The sequence below is a fragment of the Natrix helvetica genome (assembly GCF_964273705.1).
Source record: "Natrix helvetica genome assembly, chromosome: Z".
Taxonomy (NCBI): Eukaryota; Metazoa; Chordata; class Lepidosauria; order Squamata; family Natricidae; genus Natrix; species Natrix helvetica.
This window is the reverse complement of record NC_138554.1, coordinates 32,978,661-33,006,228: the sequence shown is the minus strand read 5'-3', so window position 1 is coordinate 33,006,228 and position 27,568 is coordinate 32,978,661. Positions and strand designations below refer to the sequence as shown.

The 27,568-nt window shown below is 36.1% G+C and overlaps 3 protein-coding genes across 3 annotated transcripts; 1 reads left to right on the top strand and 2 right to left on the bottom strand.

Moving 5' to 3' along the window:
* Nucleotides 1-6,222: 6,222 nt before the first annotated feature.
* Nucleotides 6,223-7,161, top strand: LOC309401452 (olfactory receptor 5V1-like; the record flags this gene model as incomplete). The annotated part of the gene is made up of 1 exon (XM_081970518.1): nucleotides 6,223-7,161. The coding sequence occupies one exon, from the start codon at nucleotides 6,223-6,225 to the stop codon at nucleotides 7,159-7,161; it is 939 nt and encodes a 312-aa protein (XP_081826644.1).
* Nucleotides 7,162-13,988: 6,827 nt separating this feature from the next.
* Nucleotides 13,989-14,669, bottom strand: LOC309401450 (olfactory receptor 10A3-like; the record flags this gene model as incomplete). Its single annotated transcript, XM_081970516.1, has 1 exon — nucleotides 13,989-14,669. One exon carries the CDS (start codon nucleotides 14,667-14,669, stop codon nucleotides 13,989-13,991), a length of 681 nt encoding a protein of 226 aa, XP_081826642.1.
* Nucleotides 14,670-19,463: 4,794 nt separating this feature from the next.
* Nucleotides 19,464-20,387, bottom strand: LOC309401449 (olfactory receptor 5V1-like; the record flags this gene model as incomplete). The annotated part of the gene is made up of 1 exon (XM_081970515.1): nucleotides 19,464-20,387. The coding sequence occupies one exon, from the start codon at nucleotides 20,385-20,387 to the stop codon at nucleotides 19,464-19,466; it is 924 nt and encodes a 307-aa protein (XP_081826641.1).
* Nucleotides 20,388-27,568: the final 7,181 nt, after the last annotated feature.

The window sequence follows — 27,568 nt, the reverse complement described above, 5'->3', positions numbered from 1 at the left end:
CTGGTCCATGGTTGTTAGGATCCAATTAAATTATCTTAAATCAGCTTTATTCAACTTATACAGTACAGGGAAGAAGATGAACAAAAGAAATCTTGTATAAAATATGTTATCAGCCAATTATGAGATGAGTCATGCTGCAAGTCCTCTTTTTTTCTTTCTTTCTTTCTTTCTTTCCTTCCTTCCTTCCTTCCTTCCTTCCTTCCTTCCTTCCTTCCTTCCTTCCTTCTTTCCTTCCATTTCTTTTCTTTCTTTCTTTTCCTTCCTTCCTTCCTTTTCTTTCTTTCTTTTTTCTCTTTATTCATCCATTTTTCTGCCTTATGACATATTGCTGATAATTGCCAAAAGTAAGTTATATTTAATTAAATTTGTTCAATAGTTCCTAAATTATATGAATGCAGGAAAGCATTGTTGTGCTTGAAAAACATGATAAATCTTTCAATTGCTATTGATATTCATTCTCTTTGTTTATTCTGAATTGTAATTTAGGAAACAAATTGATGACATACATTTTTTTAAATGTCCACATTATATTGTTTGATATTGCTGTCATTAATTAATTTTAGGGTATGGGCTATTTCATTTTCTTTTGTTCTGTTTATTTTCTAATAAATAGAAATATTGAATACTTGCTATTTTAATATTGTTTGTGATATTCATATCTTGAAATTACATCATACAATCAATTAAAAGAAAATGTATGAAGAGATGTTAAGTTAAACACAATGCATTTAGGATAAAAGCTCATATTTGAAAATATAATATAGAAAGTGTCAAGTCATTTTACTTGGTTACATCATTTCCCATTGTTCATTCCTAGATGAGTTCCTAAATGAAATGTATTAATGTTACTGAATCTCATCCTATGTCAGTTGAACATTATTATAACTGACTCCATATTTTCAAGAAATTAAACAAAATTGCTGAACATGGTTACTGAAAACATAAAAATGGGACTTGTATCTATTCAACAGTTAATTGAAATAAATATCTCTACATAAATCTTTAAGATAGTTCAAATTTTAAGAAACAAAGCACTTTTATGGAAAGAAGGTAAAAAAAGAACTATATCTGAGGTATCTAAAATTTCCTATTGTAACAATGTAAGTTATAACAACTTCTATCTTAAATGTGCAGAAGGAACTCCTATGAACAATAGTTTATAAATCCAAATTAAAATTCCCAATCCAAACATCAAATTTGAGAAATAATCAATGTTGCTTATTCTTCTATATTATTCCTACCATTAAAAATATATATATTAAAAAAACAAGCTGGGGTGATTCTGTTTTCAGATCCACTGAGCAATTTATTTTGATAGATATACAAATAATTTTAGCAAGACAATATTATAGATGTTTGAGTTGTGCTATATGCTGAGCAACATACCCTTCCTTTTAGCAAGCCCTGTAATTTTTTTTAAAAAATATAGAACATCAAAATAATGTTTTTATCATGTTGAAATCCTCTATCAATAACGACCACAGACATTATACAAGGGAAAATAAGAATCAAATATTTTGATTACATATATTAAAATTTCCATCCGATCCCATCATTTGAATTTTTGTAACCAAAACATCTTGGTAGACTCAGATTGCAGAATATAGTTTTGCATCATGCATTTTACACAACTGAAGTCACATTTTGTGTTTTATTTTTATAGTTATAATGTTGGCAGTTAATTTGGTTGTACAAGGTACAATGACAATAAAATGAACTAAACTTGATTAACCAAATGGAAGAGGTTAAGAGATAATTATTAAAATAAGAAGAGTTAAATGTAGTGAATACATAATCCATATCATATTTAGGGACTGAATATTAGTTATATCTTCAAATCACAAATAGGATAGTTATTTTTTTTTGCCTCAAGATGGTCATGCTGAGGGCAGCCTTAGTGAAATGCTCTCTAATAATTTTGATGGGTTTTTAATTGTTTTCTATGATGCACTGTGGATTTCATACACAGAAGATGAGATTCTGAACATCAAGCAATAGACTGTGAACATCAGGCAACTTTCTAGAAATATTCCTCCTCCTGCCTTTACAAATGCAGAAGAAATGTTGACTGACAGATCAGGAACCATGGTTCTTGGCAGCATGAGAGATTGACAAAGAAAAAGGAAGTGGAGAAGGAGGAAGGACAGTGAGCAGGAATTCTCCTCTGTAGGAAATATAAGAGCTGTACATGCAAATGTAGAAGGAAAAGGTGTGAATGCAAATTTTGGCCCATTTGTCTTCACATGTGCCATCTGCCATTTTAAGCATGTTTAAAACATGCACAAGATATTGAAAACATGCTTAGAAATCTTTTTTGGGGGGAAGCCTACATGTGTTATGCTTTTGCTCTGCATACTTCCTTAGACTTTTCACATTAAGAGAAATATATGTATAGACCCATTAAGACAGCATACACAACTTTTCAAACTGTTTAAGCACACACACACACACACACCACTTGGGATGCTACTTAGGGTTTGACTTATGTTCCCAAAATATACTAGAGTAATATAAATCTTTAACTGGGTAAAAAGAATCCTAGTACTTTTAATGAAAAATATAATCCCAGCATGATCTGATACATTGCTACTAAATACATAGAATTATGCATAGACTTGTGGGAAGATACCCATATACCTTGTTCCTATTTCCATGATCAAGTAAGAGTTGCTAGGTAAGAGTTCAAGACTAAGTAAGAGTTCAAGACATTGAAATTGTGATTTGTAAGGAATAGTCTTTGGATGCTGAATGAGAAAACTTGAGCTTTACAAAATAACACACACACACACACACACACACACACACACAATTTTCAAGTGCCAAAGTATTCAGAACATATATATGTATTGGGGAGTTCTAGATTCGCAAGAGAACTAAGAAAAACACAAAGCCCATTGGGGAGTAGATCTTAGAGATAGTTGTGGGATTAAAACCTGTGGGAGAAACCCTTGTTTTAAATTCCATAGAGTCATTACAATAGGTGCTGGTAGTATATTATTTTACTAAGATTATATTCTATTAGATCAAACACAACTTTCTTATGCTCTTATTCTTTCTCATGCTATTATTCTTCCTTCTCAAGATTTTTGTGAGACGACCAAGCACCTCATCAATTGGCATCCTTGAGTCTAAATGGTAAAAGTATTTCCATCTAATTAACTCTGCTTGGCATGTATAGATGTATTTTTTTATTGTATTGCTTCAATAATCTAGTGTTCCTTTATCCCTGATTAATTTTACATCTAATTAATTAGATCTCCTCATTCATTGGCATAAATGAAATTCTTTTCTTTTGCTTTATCACAGCATACTGCTTCAAAAGAAGCAAGAGTAATGTATCTTGTGCAAAATAAGTCTTAGTGGAAGTGAAATGTGTTTATTATATCTATATCTGATGTTTTAAACAGAGAATAATATTAGATATCTAACTTATTTCACAATAAAATGAAATAAATACAGTACATAGTTCTTAGAATTAGGGAAGTAAAAATGACTTAAGAAATCAAATGAATACTATTATAAGCAATATCCAAACCTGTAAAAATATATCTAGCTCAAGCATTAGTTGCATAAATGAAAATGAAATGAAAATCATTTGTTAAATTTTATTTGTCCATAGTATACTGCTTCAAAATAAGCAAAAATAATGTTCCTTCTGCAAAGTAGAATTTAGTCTCAACAGAATAATATTAGATATCTAACCTATTTCACAATTAGAATGAAAGAAATGGCCTACATTAGAGAAGAAAAAATGGTTTATTGAGAAAACAAGTGAATACTATGATCAGCAATATCTAAACCAAATGAACGTTTGGACAAATCTATTTAATGTTTGGATTAAATTTCTGTCAGGGATTTGAACTTCTTTTATGTTTACACAGCCTACAACTTGATTATGGAGTCTTCTGGTCTTGCTTTCAATGTTTTCCAGCAGTAATGATAAAAAGTCAATGATAAAGCAAAATCTCCCACTTGTTTTTTGAAACACATTTTGTGTCCATCAAAAAATAGGAATTCACCTTGAACATCAGGAGAAATTTCTTGACTGTAGTGACTGTGTTAATGAGTAGACTAGACTGTCACGTGACAAAGTGATTTTCAGAAATTTGGTGAACTTGGAGGAGGGTTTTTGTCCAAGGCTGGTTGCATTGCTAATGTTTTCTTTTGCCCATCCTATTCAGGCAGATTTTTCAGGGAGGCTATAATCCTTCCTCCATTCTTCCTTGTTTGTTTTCAACATCTTTCTTCTTTTTTTCAGCAACTTAACAGTATTAAACCAGTACATATTGCCATTTAAAAATAAATAAAAATTGGAATCAGGAGCATATGAGACTTTCTGCTAACAGCTTACCATGTTGCTCCATTCCTTGTCCAGCTTTCTCATTTAAGGAAACCTTGTTGAGAAGGTAGATAGAATGCCACTTAAAAGGAGGCAGAAGCAGCAAATTATGAACAATAGTTTCAGAACCAGACATAGCGCAGAAACAGCATTAACTATATTTGATGACAATTTCTGATGTTGCACATATTCTAGTTTATTCTTGTTTTCTGGCAGCCATTTTACAGGACATTTCTCATTTCATAGTTCTTGCAAAGTTTATTCAAGTTTTATTTAAAAAGAGATTTTGTCATCTTCTATTGGGAAAAAGTAATTGTGGTCATCTGGTTCTTCACAGGTAATTATTCCATATGCAGAAAGTTGCCTTTAGGGAGAAATGCATTGCTAAAATAACAATCATCGGGGAATGAATCAATTCCTAAAAAAAGTTATCGTTCTTGTAAAGTATAAATGTAAAACATGGCTCATTAAATCATTTATTTAGAAGACATTGCCATTTCAGAGTTGATTGTAAATTATGAATATAACTTCCAATAATGGTTAGCTCTCTGCAGAAATTTAAAAAAAATGTTACTATTTAACAGCTAGGCATTTGGTATCTATGGGACATTTATTCCCATAGTTCATCAATAAGATCCCTATGATTCAATAGCCTTAGAGTCTCCATGATTAGCTATATTGTGCAAAACAAATCCAAGGCTCTACATTATAGAAGGTAAGCAGATCAAATGTTGGTTTCAGAATAGGAAGAGAGATATGAAACTAGTATGAAATGTTTTTTCCCCAAAAAAATTTAATAGGCAGAACAGCTTCCTTAATAAGAAATGAATTTCTTTCTAACTGCCATCACTGCAACTGACACAAATCTTAAAACAGATTTGGATGATTTAAAGAAGTAGCAGATATAAAAATACTACTCTTAATTTGTCTCAGGAATGAGCCATATTTCCTATGCCTTACATAACATAAATTATTATGAAACTTGAATCACTCCCATCTGATGAATCAAGTGTGTGGATTGAAAATTCGGGTATTGAATGAGACATGTGTCATGCTGTGTATTAATTAAATGCTTATTCTTATTTAATATACATGAAATAGTGACTTAATTGTTTGGGTTTTTTGTTGTTGTTTTTGCTTTTTTATAGATAAACACTCTTGTAAAAGTTATCAGGACTGCAACTTACAGGAACAAGATTATTCTTTTCTTTAATAACACAGTTGAGATGAGTTTCTCAAGTTACTATTACTTACAGGGGAAAAGCTGCTACTATACACATTAACAGTGCAAATACACCTTGCATGCCTAATCAATTATATTGTATATTGCCATAATAAAACACTACATGTAGCTTCCACTAGGGCAAAAATAAACCAATCATAAAATTAAGAGAAAAATGAAGATGTTATTTGCAATATTTCATTTAATTAATATACAGCTTTGCCATTAAATTATATTCTCCAAATCAGAATAAAAATAAGTAGCTTTCAAGGCATGATCACAAATCATAATGTGCAAAGGAAACCTGGATTAATCTTTCTGGGCCTGGAAAAAGAAGCTGGGAAAATTGGAACCTTCATAAAACAATTCATAATTTATTTAGGATTATTGTGTATTGTATGACTTTTTTCCCTTGATAATCTCTTAATTTAGGAGACCAAACAGGATTGAAACCCACAAAGGAATACTCAGAATGGTAATCAAGGCAGTGAAGTTTTGCCAAGTGAATATTAGATGCTGGAATCCTTTTGAATGACACAAACTCTTACTTTATGTGTATAGGAACAATCAGGACCAAAGGCAATTGTTGGACCAAGCCTAAAAACTGTAAAACATATAGTCTTTAATATTATTTGTATTCATGGTAGTCTATTTATAGATCATGATTTCAACATGTGCTGAAAATCAAACTTTTGTCATGGAGTTTATACTCTTGGGATATATGAATATTAAACAAGGGAAGATTTTCCTCTTCCTCTTGTTTCTTATTATGTATATTATTTGTTTAGTGGGAAACTCACTCATGGTCATTGCAGTTATACTAAATCAAACACTCCACAATCCTATGTATTTCTTTCTTGGCAATCTTTCATTGTTAGATATCTGCTATATCTCTGTGACTGTGCCCAAAATGTTAGCAGATCTCTGGGTGGAAACTCCTCACATTTCCTTGATGGGCTGTGCTGCACAATTATATTTTCTCATAGCACTGGTAGGCACTGAGGGATTCCTTTTAGCCTCCATGGCTCTGGACCGTTATTTTGCTATATGTTGTCCATTGGGATATACTAGATTCATGAATAAACATATCTGTCTTCAGCTAGCTGGGATTTCCTGGGTTTGTGGCTTTCTTAATGCTTGTCTTCATACTGTATTTACATTCCGTCTGTCCTTCTGCCGGTCAAATGGAATTAGTCACTTTTTCTGTGATATTCCTCCATTGCTAAGTATTTCATGCTCTGACACATCAGTTAATGAACTTGCATTGCTCACTTTGGGTGTTTTCATAGGGCTTAGCCCTTTCTTCTTTACATTAGTTTCTTATGCTTTCATCCTTCATGCCATTTTGAGCAACCAAAAGAAAAGACCCTTAACCAAAACCATTTCTACTTGTGCATCACACCTCACCATTGTAATTCTCTTCTATGGTTCCAGCATTTTTACATATATTCGTCCTATTTCCAGCTACTCATTGGACAAAGATCAACTTGTGGGAATTCTATATAGTATCTTAACACCAACTCTCAACCCAATCATCTATAGCTTACGGAACAAGGAAGTGAAAATGTCAGTGAGGAAATTGATATGTGAGAAATATTAACTTTAAATAAAATGTCAGATTTTAGGTAATGGGAGAAGTCCTGTAACCAGTTTCATATACATATATTGTTACAAACTGTCTGCAGAAATGAATTGATGGACATTGCATAACAATAAGATTATAGTAATAACAATATTATAAAAGCCTTTTGTATTTTGCCTTATTTTAAATAATTTGCTAATGAGAGTTTATTTGTAGGTGTTATCTAATTATTTGTGATTTTTGTATATCTCTCAGTTTTGTTTTTAAGTCTGATTTGGATCTTTATTTCTTTCTCCTCGTTTTGTTTTGTTTTTGTTTTGCAGAGAGGGGGGGGTTTCCATGACATGAAAAATATCACTTTAAAAGTTATTATATGCCCTTTCAGTATTTATTCCAAGGAGAGTTAAAATGATAATATTTGTATAAAATAGACATCTTGGTGGATTTTTAAAGATGTTTATTTCCTTTCTAATGTAATTTCATATTTTCCTGCTGAAATCTACCTTCCTCATTTCTTGGATGGAAGTCAGAATAATAAATAAATAAACACATATGAATTATATTATTTATCTTGACTTCCTCTCTCTATATATGTTTCCCTGAAGTCCAGGGCCTGCTCTAAGCCTCCCAAGATCTTCACCACACCTAAGGCATCATGAAATCCGCCTTTGTGATTGTTTAATAAGGAAGTTGAATTACTGATAAAATCACACACACAAACACACACTGTAGTAGGTTTCTTTTTGTTGTGTCTATTAGTGTTGACATTACAGTGGATTTTGATTATAATAAAGTCTTGCATTCTTGTTATATTAACATTCATCAAAATGCCTTATATCTTTGCTATCCAAAACTTTTTGAAAAAAGGACTCATTTAGAACACATATATTTTAAAAATATTTTAAAATGCAATAAAACAGATATGATGAAATTGTGGTAAGAAACAACAAGAAAAAATGCTAAATATATTTTAGTTTTGAAGTTTATACTATACATTACTCCAACAATTCTAGATTACAATGATTTTTAAGATGCATGATATGGGCTTAATTTTACATTAAGAACTTGCTTCTAGGACTGCCGAAGTATCACTGGTGTCCCTCAGAAATACTACCTTGCACCAGTCTCCCTGCATGTAATTCTTGGGGCACAGCTCAGTTGCTCCTGCTGCCACAGTGTTCCCAAGGATCTGAATTGTGCTGCTTTCTTTCCAAAATTGTGCAGATGTCTGAAAACCTCTGAAGCTACATGAGGCTTTCTGAAGTTTTCTGTCAGGCCCTAAACCAAGAATTGTATATGGCAACTCTTCCAAACTGAGTGAGAATTTTTTTTTTATACCTATGGAAACAAAAATCCAAACTGGAAGAAAGACAATGGAAATAAAATGAAGGTTGGCTGCAAGGAAAGAAGGTCTCTATTTATTTGGTTTCCAGAAACTTCAGGAACAGCAGCACTGGGGTGGCTGAAAAATTGCTGAATGAATGGCTGGATCTTTATAGGGTTCTGGGGTTTCGTGATTGAGATGCTCCAGAGAGATGTAGCAAGCCTTGTGTCCTTGGTTATTCTAATGGTGGTGGATAAATCCTATTATGCCCTAAAGGTCACATCCTGTCCTTAGAATTTGAGTAGGGGGATGGAAATTCTTAAACCCACCAGTTCCAGCCTTCTATGGGAACTGTGGTTGGAGGCATTTTGTTTATGAATAGATTGGCCCAGTCTTCCTGAATGGATACAAAATCTGCATTCAGCCTCTTCAACTTTCTTAGTTTGAAGCTGCTTTCCTATGGCAGGATGACTAGGGCTGCTTTCTGCCTTTGTTAAGATTTTTCTTCATTTCTCCTTTGGGAAAATATAATAAAATGCTTGAAGGTGAGTATCATCTGACAGTTCCTTGGGAGTGTTTCTCAGTGGGGGCAGTTGCACCATTCCCCAAGGTTCACATGGCTTGAAGAAAAATATGGTGCAGCTGATGTAGAACTGTGGGGAAATGGCAGCTAGTTCAGAATGCTGAAGGCCTTGGGCCTCTACTTTGGGCCCAGCCTCATTACTTCTACCAAGTACCACTGTATAGAGGAAACCTAGATAAAGGGAAGATAATAGGTGTGGGAAGCTGTACAATATCTCTTGGTTGTGGCAACAATGCTAAGGCTAACTTAGAAACCTGGGGCTAATTATTGAAGGCCCAAAGACCTAAACTTCAAGACCAAGCCTGGTGCTACTGCTGTCACACTGCAGGGCTGGGATCTCCTCCTTACTATACTCTGCTTTGCCCTTGCAGTCGTCCTTATCAGCTGAGCCAGGGAAGTAGGTATGTATTTGTGTTACAACCCCTGGTATGCCCAAAAATGGGAGGGAACTCACTACTCCCCCTTTCTGTCCTTCAGCTCATTACAGAAGACAATCCAGGCAGAAAATCATATATAATACATATATATTATTTTTAATGTTGCCTTTGCTATGTTTATGTTGTATTTGTGCTGATAAATAAATAAAGGGAGACTAGTATAGATCTGTTTCAAGCTATTTAGCTCTCATCAGCTAGCCATACCCTTACTGGGATTAGAACCTGGGCTGTATTACATATTAGGCAGAGGTATTAGCCGCTAAGCCACAGGCTCTCCTCCTTATCAGGTGAGCTAGGGAAATAGGTATGTTTTTGTGTTACAACCCTTGGTATGCCCAAATATGGGAGGGAGCTCACTACTCCCCCTTTCTGTCCTTCGGTTCATTACAGAAGACTATCAAGGCAGAAAACCATATTTTTTTTATCTTTAATGTTGCCTTTGCTATGTTTGTGTTGTATTTGTGCTGATAAATAAATAAAGGGAGACAAGTATAGATCTATTTCAAGCTATTTAGCTCTCATCAGCTAGCCATACCCTTACTGGGATTAGAACCTGGGCTGTATTACACATTAGGCAGATGTATTAGCCACTAAGCCACAGGCTCTCCTCCTTATCAGGTGAGCCAGGGAAATAGGTATGTATTTGTGTTACAATCCCTGGTATGCCAGGTTCTAATCCCAGTAAGGGTATGGCTATGCCCAAACAAGGAGGAGAGCCTGTGGTGTAGTGGCTAACAAATCTGCCTAATATGTAACACATCCCAGGTTCAAATCCCAGTAAGGGTATGGCAAGCTGATGAGAGCTAAATAGCTTGAAATGGATCCATACTAGTCTCCCTTTATTTATTTATCAGCACAAATACAACATGCATACATACATACATACATACATACATACATACATGCATACATACGTGTGTGTGTGTGTGTGTGTGTGTGTATGTGTGTGTGTGTAATATATATATATTTGTTTTCGTAGATTTTCACGGGTGTAGGTATGCTGGTTTTTTTGTATTCGGGTCTTTTCCCATGTAAGGTTGAGATTGTCTTTGCAACGTTTCAGCAGGATCTCACCTGCCATCTTCAAGCGTGGGCTTAAAATGGGAACGGAGCTGCCGTCTTTCTGTAAGTCTTGGTGGGAGGGGATGGGGTGCTGGCTTTGTTTCAGTAAGTGGAATGATTGGTTGTGTGGTTGTATCATGATTGGTAGATTGGTGCTGATTGGTGCAGGCTGTGTGTGCATTGTTGTTTTGTATTGTAACGGCTTGGGTGGTGGGTGGTGTTCGTTTGTTGGCTAGGGCTGGTTTCCAGATGTTTGGTAGGCAGGAGGTATCATCACGTATGTTCATGCTGTGGGGCTGTTTCTCTATTTCGATGGCTTCCATGATTATTCTCTTGTGGAGGTGTTCTGTTTTGGAGATTAACCTGGCTCCTTCAAAGTTGATTTCATGTCCTGTAGCTTTAAAGTGCTGGAAAAGGGAAGAAGTTTTTTCTTTTTTTCTTACTGTGTTCTTGTGTTCTGTGATGCGTGCAGTTATCCTCCTGTTTGTTTGTCCTATGTATATAGCTGGGCAGATTTTGCATGGTATTTTGTAGACTCCTTGGTTTTCTAGCTGGATTTTGTCTTTGGGGTTTCTTAAGATGTTGGCTATTTTTTGGTCAGTGGTGAAGGCTGTCCTGATATTATGCTTGTGGAGAATTTTGCTGATTTTATCTGTGGTGCCTTTGATGTAAGGGAGGAGGGCGATGCCATTGTCCTGTTCTGTGTCTTGGTTTTTTGGGGGAGTCTCCTTTTGGATTAGGTTGGTGATTGTTTTTCTTTGGAATCCATTGGAGATTAATACATTTGTGAGTTTGTGTAATTCAGTTTTCAGGTGGTCTTTGTCAGCTAGGCGTTTGGTTCTGGAGATGAGGGTCTTGGCTACAGAGTTGATCTGTGCAAGGTGGTGATGGGATTGTGCATTTAAGTAGCGGTTGGTGTGTGTTTTTTTCTGGTAGATGGTGTGTCCTAGGGAGCCATTGGGTTTTTTGTAGATTAGGACATCCAGAAAGGGAAGTTGGTTGTTTGCTTCTATTTCAATGGTGAATTGTATTTTGGGGTGTAGGCTATTGAGATGTGTGAGGAAGTTGTCCAGTTTTCCTTTTCCGTGTGGCCAAATCACGAAATCACACGGATCCTGCCGAAACGTTGCAAAGACAATCTCAACCTTACACGGGAAAAGACCTGAATACAACAAAACCAACAAAATATATATTATTTTTAATGTTGCCTTTGCTATGTTTATGTTGTATTTGTGCTGATAAATATATAAAGGGAGATTAGTATAGATCTATTTCAAGCTATTTAGCTCTCACCAGCTAGCCATACCCTTACTGGGATTAGAACCTGGGCTGTATTACACATTAGGCAGATGTATTAGCCACTAAGCCACAGGCTCTCCTCCTTATCAGGTGAGCCAGGGAAATAGGTATGTATTTGTGTTACAACCCTGGTATGCCAGGTTCTAATCCTAGTAAGAGCATGGCTAGCTGATGAGACCTAAATAGCTTGAAATTAGATCTATACTAGTCTCCCTTTATTTATTTATCAGCTCAAATACAACACAAACATAGCAAAGGCAACATTAAAAATTAAAAAAAATGGTTTTCTGCCTGGATGGTCTTCTTTACTGAGCCGAAGGACAGAAAGGGGGAGTAGTGAACTCCCTCCCATATTTGGGCATACCAGGGGTTTAACACAAATACATACATATTTCCATGACTCACCTGATAAGGAGGAGAGCCTGTGGCTTAGTGGCTAATACCTCTGCCTAATATGTAATACAGCCCAGTATTACATATTAGGTTCTAATCCCAGTAAGGGTATGGCTAGTTGATGAGAGCTAAATAGCTTGAAACAGATCTATATTAGTCTCCATTTATTTATTTATCAGCACAAATACAACATATATATGTGTGTGTGTGTGTGTGTGTGTGTGTGTGTTTGTGTGTGTGTGTGTACACACACACACACACACACACATGCATGCACGCATGCGCATACGTACGTACGTACGTGTGTATGTATGTATTTGTGTTACAACCCACGGTATGCCTAAATATGGGAGGAAGGTCACTACTCCCTCTTTCTGTCCTTCGGCTCATCACAGAAGACCATGCAGGCAGAAAACCATATTTTTATTTTTAATGTTTTCTTTTTATATTTGTGTTGTTTTTGTAGTGATAAATAGAGGGAGTAGTGACCTTCCTCCCTGCCTAAGATCTAATACAGCCCAGGTTCAAATCCCAGTAAGGGTATGGGTAGCTGATGAGAGCTAATTAGCTCGAAATAGATCTATACTAGTCTCCCTTTATTTATTTATCAATACAAATACAACACAAATATAAAAAGGCAACATTAAAAATAAAAATATGGTTTTCTGCCTTCATGGTCTTCTGTGATGAGCCGAAGGACAGAAAGAGGGAGTAGTGACCTTCCTCCCATATTTAGGCATACCAGGGGTTGTAACACAAATACATACCTATTTCCCTGGCTCAACTGATAAGGAGGCGAGCCTGTGGCTTAGTGCCTAAGACTCCTGCCTAAGATATAATACAGCCCAGGTTCAAATCCTAGTAAGGGTATGGCTAGCTGATGAAAGCTAAATAGCTTGAAATAGATCTATACTAGTCTCCCTTTATTTATTTATCAGCACAAACACAACACAAATGTAACAAAGGCAACATTAAAAATATGGTTTTGTGCTTGGATGGTCTCCTGGAGTGAGCCGAAAGGACAGAAATGGGAAGCAGAATGTTCCCTGCCATATTTGGGTATACTAGGGGTTGTGACACAATATATATAATATATATATAACGAAGCATAGATTATGAGGGTTCCCTTGGTAAACATTTGAACATGCAATAAGCGCCCCCTAGCATTTGTGAACAAGGCCTGAAACCAGAAATCTTGCAGCAGCACAGCAGTTGTTCACCCTTAGGGATGATCACAGAGGCTCTGCAATATTCCTTCTATACACTGCTGACCGAAATAGAGCTTCTGAGGGGCAGATTCATTCAACTGTCCAGAGGTCTCCCCTGACTGAAATAGATCCGTCCCTCAGAAGCTCTGTTTGGACATCCAGAGGCTTACCACAGCCTATTGCAGGCTAAAATGGAGTCTCTTTGGCGGGAATCTGGCTCCCAAGGCTGCATTTTGGCTGGCAACATACTTGGGGAGGCAAGTGGAGGGCTGAACGCAGAATTGGAAATCTGGATTCGCCATTCAGAAGTTCCATTTCAGCCAGCAACCAAGATCTAACTTGCTAGATCTTCACAAGATAAGTGACCTGGTATGGCATATATAATTCTAGAACGATGTACAGAACACTTTTTTCATAAAAGAATACTTGCACAATTTACTGGCACGAAAACAGAGTCAGAAAAGGATAAGTTTCACAAATATATAAATTGAGTGGATTCATACACAAAGTACTCATTTCCATAGTCCCAAAAGAAAGATTTAATTCACCTTGATTCCCATTACTTTAACTAAGGCCTCTTTAACATCTTTGTTCCTGAGACTGTAGATGACAGGGTTCAACATAGGAGAGACCAAAGAATAGAAGACAGCAGCTTTCTTTTCTTGATCTGCAGAGAGGTCAGACTGGGGCTGCAAGTATGTGAAGCTGATGGTGCTGTAGAACAACACAACAATGATGAGATGTGTGGCACAAGTAGAGAAAGCCCATTGCCGCCCTTCAGTTGAATTCATATTGAAGATCACTCTGGCAATCTGGAGGTAGGAGAGCACTATAAAGCCAAGAGGCAGCATGAGGACAATTACACTCAGAGCAAAGATGAAGACCTTTATCATATAGGTGTCCAGGCAAGCTAGTTGAAGCACAGCTGGTGCTTCACAAAAGAAATGGTTGATTTCATAAGGTCCACAGAAGGGAAAATTTACTGTGCATACTGTTAGCGCTGCAGCATTGAAAAAGCCTCCAAACCAGCATATCCCAGCCATCCGTATGCACGTTGGCATTTTCATGATGATGGGATATCGCAGGGGCCAGCTTATGGCTACATAACGATCATATGCCATAAGAGCTAAGATGAAACATTCTGTCATCCCACAGCAGAGGGTTAAGTTCATTTGGGCCATGCATCTGTTGTAAGAGATCATCTTAGTTTCAGAAGCCATGTGGGCTAGCATTTGAGGGGTAGTGATCAGGGTGAAGAATATATCCAGCAAAGATAAGTTACCAATGAAAAAATACATTACTGTGTGGAGACGGGAGTTGATCCAGACCAAGAAGATGATCAGGCTGTTTCCAACAACCGTGATAAGAGACATAGTGAAAAATATTATAAAAAGGAATGGCCAAAATATGGGATGACTGGTAAAGCCTAGAAGAATGAATCCATTCACTGCAGTCTCATTCTGAGTCCACATTTCACACACCAAATTTCACCTATATGATAATCACAACAAAAAATGATTTTTTTCTTCTTCAATATTTAAGCTGAGAAAGAAATATTACAGTATTTTCCATTTTTACTTTCATTGTTCTGTTAATTCTCTAGTTTTATTTTGATATGTAAATAGAGAATTAAAACTAATAAGAAACTTTAATACAAGCACTGAGCTTAATATTTATGAATCATATGGCAGAATAAATAATTTCATACAAATTTTGTATATTTTTCATGAAAATTCCAGTGTGTCAATGAGAACACTATTTACCAATCATGCTTGACAGAATTTAAATCTCATTCTTCACAGAGTTGACTTCTCAATAAAGAGAAGAGTTTATTTTTTTTTTTCATTTTTGTACCCTGGCAAATGTATTTCTGGCTTACTTTCTGTATAAATACATGCATTTTCCTATGATTTTATATCATTAAAGGAATGTTAAGTGTTATACAATAGGTAGCACCTTTTCATTGGCAATCAATAAAAAACAAAATATGGCTAAGCAATTTAAAGGTTTTATAGATCAACTATCTGATGGATGGTATGTGAAAGATATTTAATATGCATGCTTCCTTTCTCATTCAATTCAATTTATGATTAGTGATGGGTATTATAAAATATATGTCTTTTTATACAATTTAGATTCTCTGTTGAATACTTTTAAAATTTTGGAATAGGACCTTTCTTTATGATGATATATGAAGCTTTAGATTATCAATCTAATTTCTCAAGATAAGAAAAAGTTGTGTAGGTCATAGATCTATTGCTGTTGCTAGTCATTACTGTAGTTATAATTACAATATAAGTATGAGAATAAACATTCCAATAACTTAGATAACTCTGTAATTTAAACTTTATGTTTTTCCCCAGAATCTTGAAATTATAATGAAAGTATAATGAATAAACACACACACACACACACACACACACACACACACCGTACATACATACACACATACATATATGAATAATTTATTAGTGCTTACAACTTACAACTGAAAATAAAATGATTAATTTGAAAAATCCTTGTGATTTTTAAGTTGAATCATCATAAATCTGAAGAAAATGCTTGGAAGTATCAGGATTTTAAACATGTAGCTTAGTATTCTATATACTTAAGTGCTCTCAAAACTCAGCCACACTTGCAACATGATGCTTCATGAAAAAAATAAAACTTTATACCTTTTTTAAAGAAATCATTTAATTCAATGTTTGTGAACTGTCTTAGAAAAATAAAACATTCTTTGCTCCTCTTTAATATGGCACAATGCTTTAAAATGATTTAAGATGCATTTGGGCTTAATAATGTAAACTATATGTTATAGTTTTTCTTTGAAAATATTATCCCATATTTAAGGGTTTGATAAAAAGGCATAATTCAAAGGTCTCAATATGCTTTATGAAAGTAAAACTGCATGGCATAAATCAAACTTTTTCATTATTTCATTAGTTTATTTTTATTTCTTAGTAAATTTGTGACTATGATTGGCGCTTCATTCATACAACCACATGTAGTTCCAAGTACCACTTACCTTTTTTTCCTAACCATTTTGAATGCTGCACATCATCTAGCTGTCTGCTTACCTACCCATCTACCAACCAACCTACCTACCTACCTACCTACCTATCTCTCTATGAACAACAGCACTGAAATCATTGGACAACTCTGCATCTTCACCAGGTTCCGAAATGAAATATATTTCAGAGAAAGAACTAGATTAAAATGAAAGTCTAACAAGGAGAAACTATTACTTTCTCTGAAGTATTCAAACAATTTCCCTTGAGATTTTCCAACCCTATTAACTTTTTCATTCCTTAGGGATACCTAGCCTTAAAGAACAATTAATTTGAATCTCTAGGTTAAACAAGGTAGAAAGTTTTGTGCAACTATGTAAAAGAGGAATTTATTTCTACACATTTGGGTGGTTACAGTGGAGCGGTCAGTGAGAAAGCTACTTATAGTGAATAACATATGACTGCTTTAGCAACCATTTAGACACCACAGCAGTTTCTCCTGAGACTTCTAGAAACCTAGGTCAAGAGAAGATAACACATGTGGGAAGCTGTACAATATCTCTTGGTTGTGGCAACAATGCTAAGGCTAACTAAGAAACCTGGGGCTGATTATTGAAGGCCCCAAGGCCTGATGCTTCTGCCAAGTGCCATACTGTAGGACTGGGATTTCCTTCTTACTATATTGCATCACAGCTTCCAAGGAGTAGAGCTTGTTCATTTGGGGCTCCCCATAACCTCTTACACACTCTGAGGCATTCCAATGCTCCACTTAATGACCTGCATGATTGCTTAATCACTGCAACAGGGATAGCTAGGATTGTGGTCAATCAGTGAGGCAGTCATGTGGATGTGACTTATGCAATGAGTTATGTCCAAAATTACAAGATTACATTGTGGCTGTAAGTTGAGGACTATCTGTATGATATCATATTTTCCTATTCAATTTTCAGAGATGCATGGATAAATCCCTGCTGTTTCCTTTGCAAGGTATTTCAGAAATAGTTTGACATTGCCTAAGAACTGGGAGAAAGTTTGGGCCAAAGTTACTCGGATGGCAATGTACCATAAAGAAAAATGTTTCATAATGTTCATGAAATAAGATCAGTCAAGTTTTCTAACAGTAAAAATGAAATGATCTATTTAGCCACAAATTATTTAATTCAATTGTTTGTCAATTGTCACTAAATTAAAATATAATAGCAACAATAAGAATGTTTGGTTACATGTTTAATATTCTACAATGCAATGAAATTAATGAATACTCTGGTTCCCAGAGATAAAACTAATTTTGTTTTTGATGCTTTTTTTGAAAACCTTTTCCCATAAAATTAGAGTTAGTAAGGATTTACTAATCAGTTAAAGCTATAGACACTTTATTAAAATTAAGATTATATGCCATAAACACACAAATACAATTTGAAGTTATCTATTTTTATTCTTTATTCTATCAGCTACAGTAAGTCAAATTTTTAAATCAGAATTATCCTCTATAAATTTTGAAGCATTTTTCATTTATTACATTGATTATCTTTCCTACTACACTTTGAATCCTTGAGGCATTCTCTAAAACATAACCATACAAGATAGAATACATGTTTAAAATACTGAAAATAAAACAAATTTAAAAATTTAATAGTTCAGATTCCCTAAAATCAAATGCATATGTAGCATCACCTCACACACATATGCATGATGATTTCAACTATTTTTTATTGATTTGTGAATAGAACTCCATGTTCATATAAGAAAACATCTGTTTCATATTGTATAGAAAGCTAGTAGTCTTATACTTGGATAAATATTTAGGATGTGTCTATCATCTACTTATCTCTTATCTATCTTTGAATAAAAGTAGATGATCACAGTCTCTTGTATTATTATAATACATATTAATGTAGAATTGAAATATAGGAATAACTTTTATTGAAGGTCCTTAATGCTCTATGAGCTTGGTTATTTTCTTGTAGATGTTTCATCATCCAAATTACATAACATCATCAGTTCTAGGGCTACTAATCATCTTATCTAGTTTGGTAATGAAATGTATGCAAGAAAACAACTAAGCTCAGCTAGCACCAAGGATCCCTTACTTCAACATTGAGCTACATATAATGCCTCTTATTGATTGCTTTTATTAAACTGCAACTATCTTTTAATAAAGAAACTATATTGTTTAAATGCTGACAGATCCCTTGAGATTCTTCCAACCTTATTAACTTTTCTCATTCCTTAGAGATAGATGCCATTAAATAATAGTTATTTGGATTTTCCAGGTTAAGCTTATTATGCCAAATAGAATTTGTGATAATACTTGGGGTTTTGTAACAATAGGAATAATGAAGCCACATGTATGGGGAACATCTCACAGGTTTAGCAACTACAGATGACTTATTTTTCAGAGATTTGACATAGTTACAAAAAGTATCCACAAAATAGTAGGTAGAACATAGGAGTGGGAAGAATGATTGTTAAGTTCAGATGCTGTAAAGTTGAATATTAAATGTGAAAATGTGTTTATCATAATGCTTCATATACTATTACCACTAGCATTATTCTAAATACCAGGCACTAAATAGAAGCGCCAAAGTCAATATTCCTCTAAATTCTGTCGGTGCGAGCCTAGTCAAAGAATTTCAACCAGTTAAAATATTTTAGTCTTATTTCTCCAGAGTACTCTTCTGTTCTCACAGACATGATCAAGTGATGGCATAAAAAATATGTTCCAAATACATGTGAGAAAAAATATTTGAATAGCGAACACTGCAAGAATTGTCTGTAGGCATTTTTATGAACTAAATTATCATTCTTTAAGATGAACAATCAAGTTTCACATTGGAATAATTATAATAAATAAACACATTACAGTAAATGTTGGGAAAACCAGTGCACATTGAAATACATATGTAGATCAGAATCTGCATGTTTCACAATATATTAATTAATATTCATTTTAATTGGAAAGAGCATCTTGGAAACAATTAGCTTTTAACAAAAAAAAAACTTTAATCATTTTTTAATTGCATTTCTCCAGGCATTCATTACATCTTTATTGCGTAAGGTATATATGATAGGGTTTAAAAGTGGGGTTAAAATACTATATATTACTGGAATAAGTTTAACTTGATTTGAAGAATTATTGTTATTTGATCTTGAGTAAGTGAAAAGGGCACTTCCATAGTATAAAAGGACTACTGTGATATGGGAGGAACACGTGGAAAATACTTTTTGCCTGCCTTCTGAAGAGTGCATACTTAAGATGGTTGAAATGATATAGCCATATGACAGAAGGATGCATGCCAAAGGAGTCCAAGCTATGAAAAAGCCAATGGAGAGCAAAAGAATTTGATTGAGAGAAGTGTCTCCACATGATAATGTCAGCAATGGAGCAATATCACAATAGAAAGCATCCAGGTGGTTGTTGCCACAAAATGGTAACTGGAAGGCAAAAGTGGTATGTACCACTGAGTTGAGTAGGCCACCAGTCCAGCAAGCTGTAGCCAGTTGGAGACAAATTTCTTTGCTAATAATCAATGTGTAGCGTAGAGGATTGCAAATGGCAACATAGCGGTCAAAGGCCATCACGGCAAGTAGGAGGCACTCAATGCCCACAAAAGAAAAAAAGAAATATGCCTGAAGTGCACAACCCATATAGGAAATGCTATTTTTTTCTGAGAGTACATGAGCCAGCATCTGGGGGATAGTGGTGCTTGTATAGCAAATGTCCAGAAAGGAAAGATTTCCAAGGAAGAAATACATGGGGTTTTGGAGTTTCTGGTCCATCAACGTCATTAGGATAATGAAGGTATTCCATACCACAGTGAAGAGATAAATGATGAAGAACCCAGTGAAGAGCAAAAGATGGATTTCCTGTAGATTTCTAAAGCCAAGTATGATAAACTCAGTCAATTCGGTTTCATTGTGTACCATCATGTCTCAATCAAAATATGATCTATTCCTATAGAGAATAAAAAAATCCATTTTGGTAAGATTAAATATTATACATTGTACATGAAATTAAAAACAATATAAAAGATGAAATATAACATAGTTGTACTTTCAATGTAATATGTACAAGGGAAATAAACATTATGGCATCAAACACTCAAAATAGTTTGGGAGTTATCTATTTTTATTTCTTATGTCATTAATTCAAGCAAGTAAGTATGTTGCTAAAACTGGATTATCCTCTGCACAAAATTTGAAAGTTTTCATTTTTTATATTGATTTGTATCTCGTTAGCTTAGGTCTTTGAGACATTTTCAACAATATAGTAATAAGGAATAGAGTGCAGAATTTTTAAAGCAGTAAAAATAAAACAAAATATTCAACTGTTCCAAATCTTCTAAAATCAATAATTTGCATTCCTCTCTCCAGTATATGCACAGTAATTTCTACAATTTCTTAGTTCATTTGTGAACAGAAATCCCTCTTTATGTAAGAAAAAAAAATGTTTTGTATTGGATAAGAAGCTAGGGTACTTACATTTGTTCGAAATATTTCAAAAGTACATGTCACCTATCTATTCATCATCTTCTATTTATCACCAGCTCTCTCTGAGTAAAAACAGACAATTGCAGTCTCTTGTAGATTTAAATATGGATGCAACTTTTATTAAGATGAAAATCTCTTTTAAATAAGATAAATTCTTATTTTCTCTAAAGTACAGAAACAAACCAAATCCCTTGAGGTTCTTCCAACCTTATTAACTTTCCTCACTCCTTAGAGATACTTATCATTAAATAACAAGTAAGTGGAACTTCTAGTTTAAACAAATTATGCCAAACAGAATTTATGCTAATTCTTGAGTCTTGTAGCAATGATAGCAATGAAGAAGCCACATACTAAAGAGAACATTTGTGTCAGACTCCAAATGTCAAGAAAGACATGCTACATTACTTCAAAGCAGTTCCCTTTATTGTTCCTCATTTATAGGCAGAAATATCACCAAATATCACCAACTGTTGTTATCACCAAAGATACACTCTGAAAACTCCTCGGTAGGATTTGTCTTGACCATTTTCCTCTTGAAGAAACTATTTAATCTTCACCTTCTCTTCCACCTGTGGAGTGCAACCCCTCCCTCCTGGAAATCCAGACTACGTTCCATCTGGCAGTTTTAAAAACTACTTAAAAATCAGAGTATTTTTTTTCTGAGATTTTTCTTTATTCACAAAAAGTATCAGCAAAGTGATAGATAGCAGATAGGACATATGATGAATGGGAAGAATCAATTATATTCAGACAATATAAATTTGAAAATTAAGGCTTTAAAAGGATGCTTATCGTGATGCTCTACATACTTACCACGTTTTCCTCAAAATATTATCCTGTCTTATGTTTTTTTGCCACCAAAAAAGGCACCAGGTCTTATTTCAGTGCAGTGGTGAATTGCACTTACTGTCACTACTGGTTTGCAGATCGTGCATGAGCATGTTCCTTCACGCGCACCTGACTTGCACTGTATGCGCCTGAGCAATTCACCACCCCTGCAACAACCAACTGATTGTGGGGTTAGTACAGGCACTGCACATTGTGCACACATGTGCACAATTTGCCTTTTGCCATAAAAACAGGTATAGAGTGCAGGTGGGTGTGTGGGCCAAAAGAGTCATGATAAGTGTTCTTTTTCAGCTGCTCTGGGCTACTACCAGTCCAGCCGAACTGGGCCAAACCACCAGCAACCCATATCTGGGGTGGTAATCATCCACTGACTCACTTCATTTGCATGTGTGCCCCCCCCCCCGGCCTCCTTTTTGCTATAAGAGGCCTTCAGAAACTTTTTCTGAGGCTAGCAAGGCTTTCCTGAAGGCCTCTGAAACTGATGACAGAGCTCTGGATCAATTGGCTGCAGAGGCCTTTAGGAAAGCTTTGCAGGCCTTGCCAGCTACAGAAGAAAATGGGCTGGCAAGGCAGGTGTCAGGGTGTGTGAGGCCTGGCTGCAAATGTCTGAAGGTAAGTAGTAGAGCAACTCCATTCCCCCCCTCCCCACCCTAGCTTAATTTTTACCCATGCACCTGGAATGGGCGGGGTCTTAGCTTATTTTGTGGGTAGGATTTATATTGGGCACACATGTAAAAATTAAGCTATATATCACATAAGTTATGAATAGGAATAAAATAGGAATAGGGTAGGAATAAAAAAAGGGGTGAAATACTGTATATTACTTGAATAAGCTTAGCTTCATTTGAGGCAAGACTGTTATTTGAGCTCAAATAGGTGAAAATATCACTTCCATAGTATAAAAGGACCACTGTGAGATGGGGGGAACAGGTAGAAAAGGCTTTTTGCTTACCTTCAGACGGTTGGAATGACAGAAAGAGTCCAAGCTATGAAAAAGCCAATGGAGAGGAGAGTAAAATAACTTGATTGAAAGAAGTATCTTCACATGATAATCTCAGCAATGGCTCAATATCACAATAGAAAGCATCCTGGTGGTTGCCACAAAATGGTAACTGGAAGGCAAAGGTGGTATATACTACTGAATTGAGTAGTATATACCACCAGTAGAGACGCCCGTGGCGAGTCTTGAGGGACCGCTTTGGGAGGAGTTTGACTCGGTTGCCATCGAGGATTTGGACAGGTTGCGTGGACGTCTGCGACCCACCACATGTTTATTGGACCCGTGTCCCTCCTGGCTTGTACTGGCATCCTGGGAGTTTACGCGTGACTGGCTCCTGGGCCTAGTGAACGCCTCGCTGGGTGAGGGATCTTTACTGACTGCCTTGAAAGAGGCGGTGGTGAGGCCCCTGCTCAAGAAGCCTTCCCTGGACCCAACGGACCTAGCCAATTATCGTCCTGTCTCCAACCTTCCTTTCTTAGCGAAGGTTGTAGAGAATGTGATGGTACAGCAGTTCCCACGTCACCTGGAGGAAAATGATTATCTAGACCTGCGCCAGTCCGGCTTCCGACCCGGGCACAGCACGGAGACGGCCTTGGTCGCATTGGTTGATGATCTCTGGAGGGCCAGAGATAGGGGTTGCTCCTCTATCCTGGTCCTATTAGATTTCTCGGCGGCGTTCGATACCATCGACCATGGTATCCTGTTGCACCGGCTAGAGGGGCTGGGAGTCAGGGGCACCGTTTTACGGTGGTTTGGCTCCTACCTCTCTGACCGGACGCAACGTGTGTTGGCAGGGGAGCAGAGTTCGACCCGGAGGTCACTCACATGTGGAGTGCCACAGGGATCGGTGCTCTCGCCTCTCCTGTTCAACACATACATGAAACCGCTGGGCGAGATCATCCGTGGCTTTGGGGTGGGATATCATCTGTATGCTGATGATACTCAGCTATACATTTCCACCCCGAACCACCCCAATGAGGCCGTCGAAATGATGTCCCGGTGTTTGGAGGCCGTACGGGTCTGGATGGATGGCAAACGACTAAAACTCAACCCTTCCAAGACGGAGTGGCTGTGGCTTCCGGCCTCCCGGTTCAACCAGGTGCTTCCATCTCTGGCCATTGGGGGCGTGCAACTAGCCCCCATGGAACAGGTGCGCAATTTGGGCGTCCTCCTAGATGCCCGGCTGTCCATGGATGACCATGTAACAGCCGTGGCTAGGGGGGCGTTCCATCAGGTCCGCCTGATGCGCCAATTGCGCCCCTTATTGGACCGGGATGCCCTACGCACAGTCACCCATGCGCTAGTGACGTCTCGCCTGGACTACTGCAATGCTCTCTACATGGGGCTTCCCTTGAGATACACTCGGAGACTACAGTTGGTCCAGAACGCGGCCGCGCGGGTGATTATGGGGAGGTCTAGATACTCCCCTGTAACACCTCTCCTGCGCGAGCTGCACTGGCTTCCTGTGGTCTACCGAGTGCGTTTCAAGGTTTTGATTATGATCTTTAAAGCGCTTCATGGCAGAGGACCTAGTTACATGCAGGATCGCATCCTGCCCCACACATCCCTATGACCAATTCGCTCACACAGAGAGGGACTTCTCCGGGTGTCGTCCGCCAAACAGTGTCGGGGGGCGACATCCAGGAGCAGAGCCTTCTCTGTGATGGGCCCAGCCCTGTGGAATGACCTCCCCCGTGACATCAGGATTATTTCCGATCTCCGCTCCTTCCGTGTACAGTTGAAGACCCACCTCTTTCAATCATCCGGCCTGGCTCAACCGTAATCTTCTCATATTCCTCCTGACTGTCTTTTTTAAATTTTAAATTTTTATTGTATATTGGATTTTTTATTTGTTAATGGTTTTAATTTGTCTTAATGTTTTAATCTATTACCTCCTCCGTGCATGTATGTCTTTTGTATATATGTATGTTTATATATGTCTTGGTGTACGCCGCCCCGAGTCCTGCCCGGAAAGGGAGCGGCTAATAAATCCAAATTTATTATTATTATTATTAAGCCACTGGCCCAGCACGCTGTAGCCAGTTGGAGACAAATTTCTTTGCTAATAATCAGTTTATAGTGTAATGGATTGCGAATGGCAACATAGCTGTCAAAGGCTCAATACCCACAAAAGAAAAGGAAAAGAGATATTTCGAAGGAAGAAATACATAGAACTTCAAAGTTTCTGCTTCACCAATGTCATTCACCAATGTCATTAAGATAATGAAAGTATTCCACAGTGAAGGTATACCACAGCGAAAAGATAAATGATGAAGAATCCAGTGAAGAGAAAAAGATAGATTTCCTTCAGATTTCTAAAGCCAAGTATGGTAAACTCAGTGAGTTTAGTTTCATATTTCCAAGTCTCAATGAAATTAAGACCTATTGCTGTAGAGAATAAGAAAATCCATTTAATGTTTAAATATTAAATATTTAAATATTAGGCACAGAGAATAAAAGGCAGCATAAAGCACGTCATAAGACAGAGTTGTGGTTTCAATGTAATCTTTTATTTTAAAGAAAATGAGCAGAACCAGTGTGATCTAAGGCATTAACTTTTTATGGTATGATCTCCTGCATCTATGGACAAAGCTCTTATATGCGTAATGTATGTCTTTTAAAACTGACATGAGGAATATGGTAATAAAAAGTGAGAAGACAATATTGTAATATGAATAAAGCACAGTAATCACATAAAAAAAAGCATTTGACTCTTTTAGTTCAAATGATTGTCTCAATAATTGATAGATTATTTTTAAACTAAAAAAATAAAAAAATATGAATAATTTAATTATTTTGGTTTTTTTTATAGACTCTGGATATTAGCAGAATTTATAAAAACTGTCTGGAAAGAAAAATTAATGTGATTTGAATTTATCCTATATAGTATAAACTCTCTAGTATAAACTCTCTCCAGATGGATTTTTAGTATAAACCTGCAAATATAATGTTGGGAAAAATATCCATCTGGTTCAGTTCCAATCTGGGAGAAAGGCACTGGAAACAAAATGTAGGCTGGAGGCTGATTGGAAAAATGGTTTAATTATGAAGCAGACCTACATGGGTAATTCTGGGCAGCTGCCAAATGAAGATGTGAGTGGGCAGAGTGTTATACCTTCTCTGAGCTTTTTATTTGAGATTCCTGTTCCTGTGCAAGAACATGTATTCTTTTGACATTTGTAGGAGTTTTGTTGGGTCATAGCTGGCGCTATAGGTTGTCTGAGCTCTCAGGTTTGGTTGAAGTTTGGACTGCTGAGATGATGCAATGAAGAGGCTTGTGTTCTGAAAGGGTGTTGGGCAATTCCTATTATGGCTTAATGGCTTTGTCCTGGTTTGGATCTTTAGATCTTGAGTTGAGGGCTAATCCTATCACTCTGCCTTTCAAAGTTTGATGCAGGGAGTAATGGATTATCATATCTGCATTTTTAAAAGATGCCCCAGCTTAGTATCTGCTTGGGGGTAGGTAGCTGAGTCTCTGTTTCTTCTCTGCCTTAAGATTTTTTATTTCTCTTTTAGGAAAAATAGTTTAGCCTTTTTAAAAATATTATTTCCACAATAAAATTTATAGTATCTGTTAGAATTTATCATTGCCAATAGAAAACAGATATTTTTTTCCAAAACATTTAGAGTAGATTATTCTAAAGGGATAAAGACTCATATCTTGAATGAAGATTTAAAAACAATATTGTAGGAAGTATAATATAATGTCATCTGCCTTTCAACATCATAGAATATTCTGTATGGGTGAAAAATGTTTCAGCTGTTTTTCTCAACACAGTGTTGTAGTGTAGGAGAAGTCCAAAATATTTTGCTTCTTAGAATGGATTAGCAAATATATCCCCTTTCTTGTTTCTAAGCAAATTTGTAAGGAGATATGTTCGTCAAATTAAAGCATGACTTCTTCCTTCATTTCTTGAATAATAAAGATTAAAGGGTTAAGACATTTTTAGCAATTGATTTTTCAATTTTTTTTCCTCAAATGTTTTGGCCAAAAACAGAAGATGGATGGATTAATGATGCATATAAAATAACCCTTATTACATTTTCAAGAGTAAATGAATTTCATCCAATTTAAAATAGGATGATTCCTAATAAAGCGTTTACAACAAGTATAATTACTAATCAGTTTTATAAATATCAGTCTATATTATTTCAAAATATACATCTTCTTTAGTTGATTATGTGCTACCAACTTATGGCCTTACAAAACTTGCAAGGTATTAATGATAACTTATACAGTAATACTCCTAGAAAGGTTGTTTAGGGATTTTCTTACCCTAATCCTAGCACTTTGTTTTCCAAAGAGTCACATATACTATAATCAGTTGTGAAAATGGAGGCATATTTTAAACTAACAATTTTTTCTTTAACATTTCCAGAGAGATCTGCTGCTGATGTCTTCCCTATGCAATACTTCCATAAAGCCCAGATTACTAACAAGGAAGTGTTTGTACTAGTTGAAAGTGTGTGTGTGCAATTGTGTGATACACTATACAAACACACACACACACACACACACACACAAGAAACCCTACAGATTTTGTGTAGTGTTAAAGTCCTATTAGATTTGCAGATATTTGAATAGTGCCCTTTTGGCAGATTTTTAACTTATGATCACTTAATAACTATGTTACTAAATTAAAATTACAATGATTCATTTCACAATTATGGCAAGAAAGGTCATAAAATGGGGCTAAACTCACTTAACAAAATGTCTTTCTTATCAACATAAATTTTGGTTCAATTGTGGTTGTCCCCAAGTTGGGGTTGG